The sequence below is a fragment of the Octopus sinensis genome, linkage group LG11 (assembly GCF_006345805.1).
Source record: "Octopus sinensis linkage group LG11, ASM634580v1, whole genome shotgun sequence".
Lineage (NCBI taxonomy): Eukaryota > Metazoa > Mollusca > Cephalopoda > Octopoda > Octopodidae > Octopus > Octopus sinensis.
The window spans coordinates 61,047,055-61,061,371 of record NC_043007.1 but is presented as its reverse complement, the minus strand read 5'-3'; the positions used below and the strand labels follow the sequence as shown (position 1 = coordinate 61,061,371).

Sequence of the window (14,317 nt, the reverse complement as noted above, 5' to 3'; positions counted from 1 at the left end):
CGAAACGGCACGCATTCTCTCCTGATGACCCCATACACTTGCTGGCTTCTGGTATGTGGAGCTTTTGACTGGTAGCACTTGCATGTGCCAGTTGTTTGCAAGACATATATATATATATATATATATATATATATATATATTTTTATATATATTTGTATATATATATATATACATGTGTGCAAACTGCCATGCTTCACGGCAGTGAAACATGGGCTGTGACTGCGAAGGACATGCGTAGGCTTGAAAGAAATGAAGCTAGCATGATCCGCTGGATGTGTAATGTCAGTGTCCATGCACAACAGAGTGTAAGCGCCCTGAGAGAAATGTTGGGCATAAGAAGCATTGGATGCAGCGTGCAGGAGAGACGATTGCCTTGGTATGGTCATGTACTACGGATGGATGAGGAGAGATGTGTGAAGAAGTGCCACTCCCAAACTGTTGAAGCAATACGGGGTAGAGGTAGCCCCAGGAAGACATGGGACAAGGTGGTCAAGCATTACCTTCGTACTTTGAGTTTCACAGAGGCTATGACGAAAGACCGAGACCTCTGGAGATATGCTGTGACATCGAAGACCCAACAAATGAAGTGAGTTCATGACTTGTAGGACGGCCTGCTATGCTAACCTTGGATTGTAGAGTGACCCACTGTTCTTGAGGAGACCTATTGAGTCAAGTACATCGACATCAAAATAAAAATTCAAATAGAAATCGTAGTTAAGACACCTGTGCTGGTGACACGTAAAAAGCACCGTCCAAACGTGGCAGATGCCAATGCCGCCTGACTGGCGTCCGTGTCGGTAACACGTAAAAGCACCAACCGAAGTGGTTGGCGTTAGGAAGGGCATCCAGCTGTAGTAACACTGCCAAATCAGACTAGAGCCTGGTGCAGCTTCCATGGCTTACCAGACCCCCGGTCAAACTGTCCAACCCATGCTAGCATGGAAAACGGACGTTAAATGATGATAATGATGATATATATGTAATATATAGATCAATTTTAGTAAATAAATAAATAAATTGACATAATATAATGTCTAAAAGTTGATGAATACCACCAATTGATCTCCTCCATTTTCTTATTGCTCTAAAAATTAATAGTAATGGTAAAAGATCTCTTTACCCTCACCCATTTAGTACATTCGGTAATGTAATTGCAATGCAATAAAAAATACTTGTGTATTAATAATTGGGTATTCTACCAGCAGTATATTGGATAGATATTATCCCTTAGTTGGTTGGATTCACAACCTCTAACTTTCTTGGAATATGTAATATATATATATATGTATATGCAATATATATATATATATATATATATATATATATATATATATATATATAATAATAATAATAATGATAATAATAATATTAGGGAGTAAATCCAAACTTACAGGGAAAAATTAGGATTAAATCTAATTTTACAGTATAAATATATATATTAAATTATATATATATAAATTTTAACTTTAAATTTAAATAATTTAAATTTTGAATTTTATATTTTATATATTTTGTATATTATATTAATTAATTTTATTTCTATGTTTTGGTTTATGTTTCTCACTGTTTTATTTGCATAATAGTGGTTTTATCTCTAATTTAATATATATATATATATACACTATATATGTGTGAGTGTGTGTGTGTGTGTGGTGGATCTTGCTTGCATGAAGTGGATTCGATCCACTATAGCCAAATTTAAATTAACACTGCAACAGATCTTTTCCCACGATGGAACAATGGATTTTCTCTGACAGCAGTTTTACATCTTCCAGATGCCTTTAGCTAGGCCGAAATAATGTCTTCACCACGTGACCCTTTCTAACCTCTTCTATTTCACCAAAAGCTAGAATAGAGATAACAAGACCACCAACTAAATCTATTGTTTTCAATGGTATGTCTATCCTTCTGGATTGTTATAAAAGCAATAATACTGCAAACAAAAATCAGTTAGTCACCAGCTGGTGACGACTCAACCAAGTTCATCACATCATGACAACTCAGTTAGTTGGGGAATGGACTGCTAGAATCATGATCACAAGGAATACCTCTAATGGTCAGCGAGAGAAATGAAAATTAGTCAGCAGCTGTGAGACAACACCCTACAATTCTCTCTAGCTCTAATTCTGTTCTCTTACAACATCATTCTATCTGTCTCAGTAATTACTACTAAACAATGAAGAGAACCCAAACTCAAACTTTACTTCGCATGCTTTTGGATGTATCAAAACCTTCCCGTCAAGGCAAGGTATTTGTAACGTAACGGTAACTAAATACTTTCTTAAAACTTCATGCATTTTTCATCTTTTACATCCTACAGTATGCATAATAACAAACTTTTATCGTCACACCAGCTGACTACAACAATTCTTAATATTGTTTACCAATCCAATTTCTACCATTATATTTGGTGACCCTGAACAAGAGCATTGCAGCCTTCCTAAGAACCAAAACTTTACTCATTACATATATGTATATATATATATATATATATATATATATTATATATATATATATTACACAGCCTTTGAAATGATGGGAGGAATCTTTTTATGAAAAGAATCTTGAAAATTTACTCATTTTTTTTGCTCCATTGTCCCTCTGGATCAACTTTAGCCTTTTTTTTCTTTTTTTTTTTTGCACTACACTCTTAGAAATGATGGGAGAAGCTTTTTCAGTAAAAATTAAAATAAAAAGTCTTTGAAAATATTTTCAGATAAAAAAGTTTGTGATTTAAGAGAGGTGTAGCTGTTGTTTCTAGCACATGCAATGACTTCCTGGTACCTTCTTTGTCTTTGTATTGATATTTTTCGATATTTTCTCTCCATAAACACATTTTGTTTAACTCAAGGATGGCCCATTGCTGGGATTTAAGCCAAAATAAATTTGCAATTTAAAATTTTACCCTCCTCCTCCCACACCAGACAAAAATGTGTCAGACAAAATATATTTACGAACAGATAAGTATGCAATTAAAATAAATTATCTTTTACATAACTTTTTTTTTTAATCACTGTGGATAAATCCTAGCAATAACCTTAGCTCTGCAATATTTTAAAATTATAAAGAGAGACTAGGGTGGGGGTGGGGGTTGAAAAATCATAAATTTTCAAAAACTATTTTCAGTAGCATACTTTTCTGTTAGTAAATGCGTTTTTTCTGATACACACAGATACATGGACTTGCTTGGTGCAGGATGGGGAAAAGAAACGAGGAAAGTAGCAAGTTGTCTTGGCATGTGCTACGAACAATAGCTAAATCTCCCTTACATCGCATGCATTTTTGTTTGGAAATATTTTCATAACGTGTATGTGCGTGTGTGTAAGAAAAACCTTTACTAGCCTTGTTTATAATTTTAGAATATTGGAGAGCCTGAGAATGTCATTGCTGAGATTTATCCACAGTGATTTAAAAAAGGTATGTAAAAGATAATTACTTTAATCACGGAATTTTGTGTTAGTAAATATGTTTTTTCTTACAAGCACACATACGCGCCGCGGACTTGCTTGTTGCGTGGGTGGAGGTTAAAATTTAAATTACAATTTTTGTTGTTGTTTAAATCCCAGCAATGGGCCACCCTTGGGCTAAACAAAAGGTGCTTATGGGGAGAAAATATTGAAAAGCACCAATACATGTCGTCAGAGTGACAAATAAACGGGAAAGGTACCAGGTAGTCGTAGGATGTGCTAGAAACAACAGCTACGTCTCCCTTAAATCACACACCTTTCCGCCTGAAAATATTTCCAAATATTTCTTTTCTTTTTTACCGAAAAGGCTTCTCCCATCGTTTTTAAAGTGCGTAATGCAAAAAGATTAACATCGGTCTGCGAAAAAAAAATCATTCATTTTCAAATTGTCTTACATAGGAAAGCCTTTCCTCCCACCCCACCTCATCATTTCAAAGGCCGTGGTGGTAAAAATGGAAAAATCCCCGTAACTCCGCCCAGATATAATATGTGCGAGCATACACACGTGCGAATGTTTTCTACACCTCTTGACAGCCACGATTTCGAACTGGTACTACTAGAGAATAGTGGTCCCGGTGCGCGCACTCGCGCTAGCTAGTCTTGACTAGTTGATCCTTACTTTGTGTTTTATTTACTTTGTTTAACAAAAATTACTTACTTTGTGTAAAAAAATTATTTTGTGTTTTATTTACTTTGCTGGGTAGTCGTTGTAGAATCGACTAGTCACGACTAGCTAGCGCGGATGCGCGAGTGCGCGCACCGGGACCACTGTTCTCAAGTAGTACCGAACTAGTTTGGGTCTCAGCTTTAGTACGGTTAGAATCATGCATGTTCTCTCACATTGTTTATATGTCAGTGAATATCCAGAATAGATCATATAATGTCGATCTGCCATTTAGTATCCGTTGAAAATCACATCACACGCCATAGAGCATATGAGCTAATTTTACTAAATCAACACTAGATTGTGGAAGTTGACGGATATATAAACTGAGAAATCTAACCAGTTAGAAGTTAGTTGCCAATTTCTTTTGTAGGAACTTGTTTTAGGCCAAGGTTAAAAATACTTCTTGAATACAGTCAATATATATCCACACCTATTGTGCGCGTTAGTCTGTATGCGATCGTGCTAATGTTTCGTCTGGCTTTATCAGTGATTGTGTATCTTTTATGAGACGGTAAATAAATGTAATCTGGGTCAAAGTGAAAGGAAAAAAAATTGCACACATCGAATATGGCAGCGACTGTATTAAGTAAAACATTGCTCAATGCCAGAGTGGGTCTCAGTGTTCATTCTGGTTTTAAATGGGTTTTTCCTCGTCAAAACAGCGAAGTTTGTTCTGCAGAGCATACAAAGTAAGTGTGTATCCATCGCATTGCCTACTCCGATAACTTCCAAGTTACCTTAATACTTAACTGTAAACCTCACTTTACTTTGTAAAAACCGACGTGTAGTTGTTTGTATAAATGTAATTTTCTTATTCTGATTTCGAAATATTTGATTTAACCTTTGAATATCACCAAGTTATATTTTATTGATTCAGTTTTATATAGAAGCGTCTAGGTGTCGCCGTACTTTTCTTTGCTCCACCTTCGTTGATATAGAATGCGCTGTTTTGGAGTACCCATGCTTTCAATTTTTTATGGTCATAATCGTAACTCCCATTTTCTAAATATCTACTTTTGCTCCTTATTGTTGCAGTAATTAAAAATATATAAAGCGACGAAAATGAAAAGATCCAAAATGACTAGTACAACAGCTTTCTGCTGAGCAATCAGTATTCAAGCGTTATGTAAAATATCTAGTTTTGTATATACATTTTATTTTTATTTTCAATATTGAATTATATAAATCATTCATAAATACATTTTAAAACTGAATTTCTGTACCTAATTTTAACAAAGCCACCAATTTAACGTTATAAATTATGTAACCATGTTCTAACATACTAAGACCAGTATCACTAAAATTCACATCTGTCTGCATGCTAATCTACGAACAAAAAGTTTGTGCCCCCCTCCCCATTAGGTATGCCGAGAAGAGAAATATCTCACGTTTAGGGTAGGCCCGTTCGAATACTTGCCAACCCCACTGGTCCTCAGAAACTGTCATCGGTCCTACACACGTTAGGTCACTAATTGTGACGAGAGTGATCTCCCTTTATAAAGCAAACTCTTGTTTTCTTTTCTACGTATCATGCAATTCTTTTTCCCTCGTCATAGTTTTGAACAAATTGAAAATGTTTAAAACCATCTTAATTTTTTAAAAACTTGGTAATTTGTCTTCCCCTTTTTCATTCTACATGGGTCCCCTTGGAGTCTTAGTTCCAAATGCTGGTATTGATTTATTGCAATTTTCTATATCCAAGTAGGATCCTACTGAGCACTGGGGTAATATAGTAATAGCACCAGATCTCAAATGTTTTGTAAGAGACAAAGAAATTAGATAATATTAGAACCTCAAAAGGATTCACCACGCTACCTATTGCTAGTTTCACATAACAAGCAGAATGTGGTAGCTTGTATAGTTCTCTGAAGTAGCTGTGGATTGCAATAAGTAGCAGAGGAATATGACTATGGCTTTGTGCACTGGAAAATAAGAGTTGTCTTCTGGTTCATTCCCTCATCACTTTGGCTCAGACCTCTGTGAAGATGGATGATGAAGTTGGGCTTGGTCAAATCAATCAGTATGTCATGTCAAACCTGAGATAATGCCTCACCTTTTTTGTGCACCTCTTAGTTTCAGATGGCAGTAACCAAATTATTATAAAATAAACAAAACAGAGTTCTACTTCACGGTTGAGTGGTTATCAATAGTAAGAACATTCGGTGTAAAACAAATTGCATCAACAGCAGCCACAACAAAAAAATTGGGAAATATAAATTCCAAACAGTAAATTAAATACAAAAATTGACACCATTTTTTAAGTGGCTTTGATGCACTAACTATGTATACCACATAGAAAAGAGGTTCATACTCTGACTAACAATTTATTGTTACAACATACAACATACTGAAGAAGACCTGCCCTGCATAGCAGAACTGTTAATGCCGCTCTCCCTACTTAAAAGGATTGGCCAGCAAGAGCCCTGTGCTGGTACCTTATAAAGGCACCTGTGGTAGCACCACATAAAAAATTTTCATGCTGGCATTACATTATATCACTTCTGTCTGCACCACATAAAAGTACCTGTGCTGGTGCCATGCAAAAAGTACTCTGTGATGTGGTTAGCATTAGGAAAGGTGTTCAGCCATAGAAACCAAGCCAAATCAGACTGGAAACTGGTTCCACTCTCCTACTTGCCTGCTCCAGTTAAACCATCCAACTCATATCAGCATGGAAAGCAGGCGTTAAATAATGATGATGATGTTGATTATTATTACTATTATATAGGCAGCACATGCAATCAAAGTGACACTGGGGTACAAATGTACAAAGCCCAATATACCCATCATGACTACCTGTCCAATAAGGGTACACCAGGCAAATACATCACAACCATATGTGCATGACATGGTGATCCTATATCAAGATAAACAGTGCATGACCTTGCAGGTGGGGCCCAGTTAGAATTTTCTTCAGATTGAGTAGCCCATCCCTCTCTAAAGGTCCCTAAATAAGGTTTGTTTAAGGATGATGAATGAAACACTCATGTTTTCAGACGTGAATTATTCAAACCCCAAAGAATTCCTCTCAACATATGGCTATGATGCTCCCCCACTACTTCTGCTCATGATCAGAGATGTACATGCTCAACTGGTTATGGTCAAACAATTAACAAGCAAATCTGTGGTATTGAGCAGAATATTTGCTGTAGCCCACCTCTTATACTAAGACAAAACAATGGACATGATCGCACTTCCAATCAGTTAAGATCAAAAGCCATGAGAGCCACCACCTGGTACTGCATCAGGGCATATTATTATTATTAAGGTGGTGAGCTGGCAGAATTGTTAGCATACTGGATGGAATGCTTAGTGGTATTTTGTCTGCTGCTACATTTTGAGTTCAAATTCCACCGAGGTTGATTTTGCCTTTCATCCTTTCAGGGTGGGTTGAAAACTTAAGTACCAGTTGAGTACTAGAGTTGATGTGATTGACTGTCCCACTCCTCACAAAATCCAGGCTTTGTGCCTACAGTAGAAAGTATTATTATCATTATTATTTTTTTTCCCTATATTATTTTATTTCCTATATTCATTTAGTATTCCTCTTTCAATACTTTTTAATTACACCTTCATTGCCATTTTGATATTTTATTTCTAAAAAAATTATTCTTTTTATTTTATTTTATTTTACAGTCCCAAAAAAGAATATGATATCGTTATAGTAGGAGGTGGAATTATTGGTCTGGCAACAGCAAGAGAGTTGATTCTTCGACATCCAAATCTATCTTTTGCTGTTTTAGAAAAAGAGAAAGAATTAGGTATGATACTTTACTTTATGATTTATTTAGTTGAATTGTTTTTATAGAGTATGTTAAGTACTAACTTTTATTTAAAATGAAATTCCCACTTAAACAGTGTTTAGGTTGTGAATTTCAGATTAAATAGTAAATGAATCTAAATATTCCTTTTACTTTATCAAAAAGAGATTGGATAATTTCATTTGTTTGTGTTGTGGCTGCTTTAAGTTCTTTCCTTTCAATATTCTTTGTTTTTTGTACAACTGGTTTTGTTCATCTGGTGCTGGTTTGATTGTTTCTGCTTTTGGTTTTGGTCATAACCTCCCCATTGCACCTTTCATGGATAATTATGGTAAATATGCTTGCTTTTCAAATCATTCTGTAGAAACACAAAAAGATACTTATTTGTGGATGCCAAGCTTGAAAACTTTTAGCTCTGGATCATTCTTTTTTTGTATTCACTGTAATAAGGTGCAGTTAGTGCACAAACATCAAGTAGATATTCAAATACTGTGGGGTTCATCTTTATTTTGTTTAGCATTGCTGTCTCACACTACAGCCTGTTTTCATGCAATGGTTCTTTATTCCTTTTGAACTCCCAACGAAGTGCATATGAAACTAAGTAAAGGGGAGCTGAGTCAAACTGTTATTAAATACATGTAACTTCAGCCAAATGTGTTGACAGTGACTTTCTTTCATTTGTTCACTCTATATATGCACATACATGTATACATATAAATTATAATTCATTTTAAGCATTCCTGTTTCAAGTGTTATTTTTCTTTAATCTTAATATATCTGTCCCCTTTATAATAAGAGGTTATCTTTTCTTCTGAGTATCAAGCATATACTTAAGGGTCATTCATACCCAATTCTAAACCACAATGTTCATATCTATTTCATTGCACTTGAGAAAGTTTAAGAGTGATTAATATCTGCATCATGTGGACATGTTTGGAACAACATGGAATTTTCTCAGTACAATAGCTTCAGTTTCATATCAGTGACTGTTCTCCATAAAGGAGAGGTAAGTATTTCAGCTATCAAGTTGCAGGCAAATTGTGCAGATTTGTGCTAATAGTAAGTGCACAAATGATGAAACACAATAGGTCAAAACTGTTCTGCTTTTTCTTGGATTTCTGATCACTGTGTCATTATTACTTTATGTATAGGGAGTTTCAGTTTCATTATTATTTGAATAATTCCCCTTCTCATTTTAACCAATTGCTTTCATTTCTGTCATCAATTTAAAAGTTAATGTTAGCACTGAAATAAGCCATTTGTCAACTATCAAAAATGTATATTCATAACTGTCTTTAACCATCTAATTTTCCTTTTTCCGTGCTAACCAAGGAATAAAAATAAACAACAGACAAAATATTTTCTATTCTTTATAACCTCTAGCAAAACATCAGAGTGGCAACAACAGTGGTGTTATACATGCTGGAATATACTACACACCTGGGTCTTTGAAGGCAAAGTTGTGCGTTGAAGGCTTCCACAAGGCATACAAATACTGTGATGAAAACAACATACCTTATAAGGAATGCGGTAAGGTAAGTGATCTTTATCAATGGTGAAACTGATTCTTTCATTATCTTATAGGAAAATCTTGAATGAAAGGTAAATTTAACTGGAATTGAATTCAGAAAGTAAAGAAACAACTCTAAATACAAGACATTATAACCAGCTCTTTGCTATTTCTGACTTTCAGCACCCTACAAATATTGATTTCTTACATTAACTTCAAATTTATAGAGGAACAGTGTATAATCAATTGAATGAAGTCCAGTATAGAGTTGTTGGCTATATTATTTTCCCAGAGGATGAAAAGTTAAATTGATCTCTATGAATTTAAACTCAGAATATAAAAGAACATACCATAAATCCTCGAGTATAATCCGCATTTTTCCCCCAAAATTTAAAGGTCAAAATCCCTAGTGTGTACTATATACGAGGTTAAAAATGAAAATTATTTTCTAAGCAATGTCCAAGTCTCTATTTGTTGTCCGGCAATGTTTATTCAGATGCATTTTGTGTTGTCAGGCACGAAGATACCTTAAGCTAAGCCTGAAAGCAATGAAGTCATAAAAGAATCATCCATAACTTGCAATAAGCAACATTTATTAAACGTTATTACTGTTATTTCTTTATTTTCTGCTAACAAAATGCACAAAAAAGCTACACGTTTGCATTATGTTATATATACGATAATAATAAAGGACGTTACCGTATACATTTTTACAAACCAAGGACGTTATATAGACCTCCTTGACTCAAGTTAGAGAAAGGGTGCGTATTATACTCAAGGGCAGACTATACTCGAGGATTTACGGTAAGTATATGTTGGAAGGCATTTAGCCAAGGACACTACTGTCACTCTGTCTCTCCACTGCTCTTTCCATTATTTCTATTGTTATTATTGCTGCTGCTTAGGTAGGGAAGGGCAGCCCATCTTCCTCTGTCTGGTGGTTATAGCAAAAGAAACAAGTAAGGATTGGTGACCGGAAAAAGCATCTGACCATAGAAAATTGACCTCAAAAAATATCATCTGACCCATTCAAGCATGAAAAAGTTGATGTTAAAGCAATGATGATGATGTTGATGACCTTATGAAATTGCTGTTGTTTGTATTCACTCTCTGCTAACTGATGCAGTTAACTTTTTTGGTATAGTATATGTATATTTGTATTTGAATGTGTATTTATGTATTAGGATTGTAAAGAAATTATTGATATTTCTTATCAGTGTGGAAACAATATTAGTCTTACAATTCTGAGTTAAATTGTTGTATGTAAATAATTTTTTTCATAATTGCTGTTATATTACTAATTATACTTAAGCAAGATTATTTTTCTGGCAGTTGATTGTAGCAACGAATCCTGAGGAACTTTCTAGGCTTGATAATCTCTATGAACGAGGACAGAAAAACAATGTGAAAGGCATGAGAATGGTTGGCCCTAAAGAAATTCAAGATATTGAACCAAACTGTGTTGTAAGTTGAACGGAAGAAATTGTATGCTTGTTTTATTTATTCACTGTATCACTATATCAACCAGACTATTAGATGTTGTTATACACCACTGAACACAATGCGCTTCCTTTCATTGCTGTAGGTTTTGAATGATTGTTTTCAATCATTACATATATTTATTACTGTTTATTTCATGACTTTTGTATGTAGTGAATACTTAGCAAAATTTGAACATGCATATCTTAGAAATATTATGAGAATATGTAGCCAACTAGCGAAGTTAGCCATTTGTATCTTGCTATGTCATTGTGTTGTATCTATGGTCAATATACTTAACCCAGTTTATTTGTCTATAAATAGGTGCCACTTAATAGCAATAATGTTACATTATAGCAAGTAGTAATATTGTGAAACTGATGAAGATTTTGTTAGCTTGCCCTGCTATAGACAACAGCCACATGAAAGTATAAGAGAGAGAGAAATGGGTTCTACCAAACTGAGATGACCTAAATATATTACATAAAGACAAAGTTTTCAGTGGTGCATTCATTACTGTGTAACCAGTTACTAAACCATATATGCCACACTAAATTTTTTAAAGGTTTTTAATGGAGTGGGGTGGCACCTTCAATTGCTCAACAGGTCAAATTAAGATGTTCAACCAATTGTTAAACACCACTTGTTAAAGGATGAACATCAGCTCCAACAAAAGAAGCAAAACATCTCAACAGTATCTGAATAACAAAAGTAAAAAGCATGCTACAAAGTGAACTAGGAGAACTGTAACATTCCCTACTGTTTGTTATTGCTGTGTGTGTGTGTGTGTGTGTGTGTGTGTGTGTGTGAGAGAGAGAGAGGCTGGTACTGTTGAAAAAAAGCTCTCAATTTTAAATTAAGTAACAAGAAAATTTCATTTTAAAATTTATGTTTTGTCTTTCCTTTGTATTATTAGGGACTGCGAGCTATTCATTCACCCCATACAGGAATTGTAGATTGGAGACAGGTTGCTCTCAGTTATGGAGAAAATTTTAAAAAATGTGGAGGCCATATCTTCACAGATTTTGCTGCTAACAAGTTTTTGATGTCAACAGAAAATTTAAAATATCCTGTGACAGTTATGGGTGATGCGAAAAAGGTAATTTCTACAATGATTTTTAAAGAAAAGATACTTTTTAAAAAAATATTTGCTTACATATAATGTGTATATGCACATTCAAAGAAACATTCACAGATATATCTGCACACACACACATGCATACATATGCACTTATGCATTACACATAATGAAAAAAGCAGAAATGTTTTTTTATTGAAACAAATTTCTTTTTACACATGTATTTATACTCACACACACATACACAAATGCATCCACACATGACTATGCACAAATGCATTCATACATTATTCTGTACACCCATAATTGATGATTAGCTGTTGTATGGATGTCTGCTATCATTGAATATGTGGACATGAAGAAACAGTAGACATACATTGCTCAACAATCTGATGGCATGGTGTGCTCTACAGCTAAAAGGACCACCACCCATAAATGTGAAGAACATAAAAAAATAAATCTTTTAATGTGGATCCACTTTTTTGTACCACCATTAGCAGGAAGTCTGTGACACACTAAAGTTTTGACAATTTCCAATGTACTTAGCAGATAAAAGATCATAAATGGTTGAGTTGGTAGGTTATTGGAGCTGTAGTGTACCCTGAGCTAATGTGCCTAACTCTAAACTATGAACTACATCTGTCTCAGTAATGTCTTACTACGTTGTTGATTTGCCACAAACTTATAGATTTTACTACCTAACCAACTCTGTAATAAACTTTGCTTCTGTTGTACTGTTGTGATTTCTCTTTAAAATCATTGGTTCACTATTGGAGCTGTTTTCAGTTGTTCACTTTATTCATGCATTTTAGGAATGAAAGAGATAAACAACATTATTTCTTTTTTTTTTTTGCCTTAAAATAGTAGACTTTACGAATATACAAAAAATCTATTGTGGAAGAATCTCTACAGTATTCAACCTACACAATATAACCTTAATATTATATTGATAAAGTATTCCTCTTCAGTAACATATTCACTGATATAAATTATGTTGTTGCCTTTTTTTTTTTTTTCACAGGATCAAGCAATACAATGTCAGTATTTGATAACCTGTGGTGGACTCTATTCTGATCGTCTGGCTGAGAAAACTGGTTGTGATAGAAAACCTCGTATTGTCCCATTCCGTGGTGACTACTTGTTATTGAAACCTCATAAGAGTGATATGGTCAGAGGAAACATATATCCAGTTGAGTACTCATTTGTTATTTCTGTCTATTTTAAAGATTTAACTGATGTTGGCAAAGTATCAATAATAAACCATGAATTCTTTCAGTTGAAATTTTAACTAATTCAGGTAACTGGCCATAAAAGATTTTCTTGACAGTTCATGACTGAGCTGCTTGGCTGACTGGTTCGCAGAACACCTCCGAGATATTAGACTCAGCACCAACACCCTGGTCTCACACCATTTCCGCTCTACCAGTAATTCATTAAATACCTGTCTGTGTTTGGATTGTCCTTGCACAGGGTCCATCCTGACTCCTGCCTTTGCTGTAAACAGGAATAAATCTTCTCTCTTCGCTCCTTTGCACCACATGGTCTCAACTCCCCTCCCCTCTTCTTCTGACTTGTGGATAAAGTGATTATATCATCATCATTATTGTTTTAACATCCACTTTTCCGAGCTCACATTAGTCAGAATTTTACGAGGCAAATTTTCTACAGCCTGCTGCCGATCCTGTCACTAACCCTGAACTGTTTTGAAGCAAGGTAATATTTCCTTACAGCCAAACATATTTTCATGGAAGATTAAAAAGAAGATACTTGCCCAAGTTGCCATGCAATGAGACTGAACTCAACACCAAGTAATTGAGAATCAAACTTCTAAACTACACAAACATTTCGCATTTTAATCACACGAAGCTAATGACTTGTGTGTGTGTGTGTGTTGTTTTGTTTTGTTTTGTTTTTTTTATGCTTCTTCAATGACATTTTTCAGCACAGGTATTTGTTGGGTTTTATTTTTAATCATGGGTAATCTTTGTAATCCCTTTTTATATCTTAACTCATTTTTATTAACAGGTACCTGATCCCAGATTTCCATTCCTTGGAGTCCATTTCACACCTCGTGTTGATGGCAGTGTGTGGTTAGGTCCAAATGCTGTGTTGGCTTTCAAAAGAGAAGGCTATACATTCTTTAGTTTCAGTGCCAAAGATATGATAGACGCACTGTCTTACAGGTAAGAAATCAATGTTTTTTTTTCTCAGGCTTGAACCAAAATTTGAATTTTACTATCTTGATGAGAAACAGTGCCCTCAGGTTTCTTCAGCCTTTTTAAAGTATATTGATGTTGTTGCTGTTTATCCTGTTAAGAATGAGGAAGAGATGCTATGAGGTTATTGCTAGCTGTA

General features: G+C 34.7%; 1 protein-coding gene across 2 annotated transcripts in view; it reads left to right on the top strand.

The window, feature by feature from the left end:
* The first annotated feature begins 4,197 nt into the window (after positions 1–4,197).
* The window catches only part of LOC115217198 (L-2-hydroxyglutarate dehydrogenase, mitochondrial), a 14,787-nt gene continuing 4,667 nt past the window's right edge, over positions 4,198–14,317 (top strand). Inside the window, exons 1-7 of one of the 2 annotated variants that reach the window (XM_029786833.2) lie at positions 4,201–4,823; positions 7,771–7,895; positions 9,279–9,430; positions 10,738–10,869; positions 11,801–11,983; positions 12,984–13,151; positions 13,988–14,145. In XM_029786833.2, coding sequence (XP_029642693.1) covers positions 4,702–4,823; positions 7,771–7,895; positions 9,279–9,430; positions 10,738–10,869; positions 11,801–11,983; positions 12,984–13,151; positions 13,988–14,145 — 1,040 coding nt within the window. In that variant the 5' untranslated portion in view covers positions 4,201–4,701. Of the gene's footprint in view, positions 4,824–7,770; positions 7,896–9,278; positions 9,431–10,737; positions 10,870–11,800; positions 11,984–12,983; positions 13,152–13,987; positions 14,146–14,317 lie in introns of both variants that reach the window. The other variant, XM_029786834.2, reaches the window with a different exon arrangement.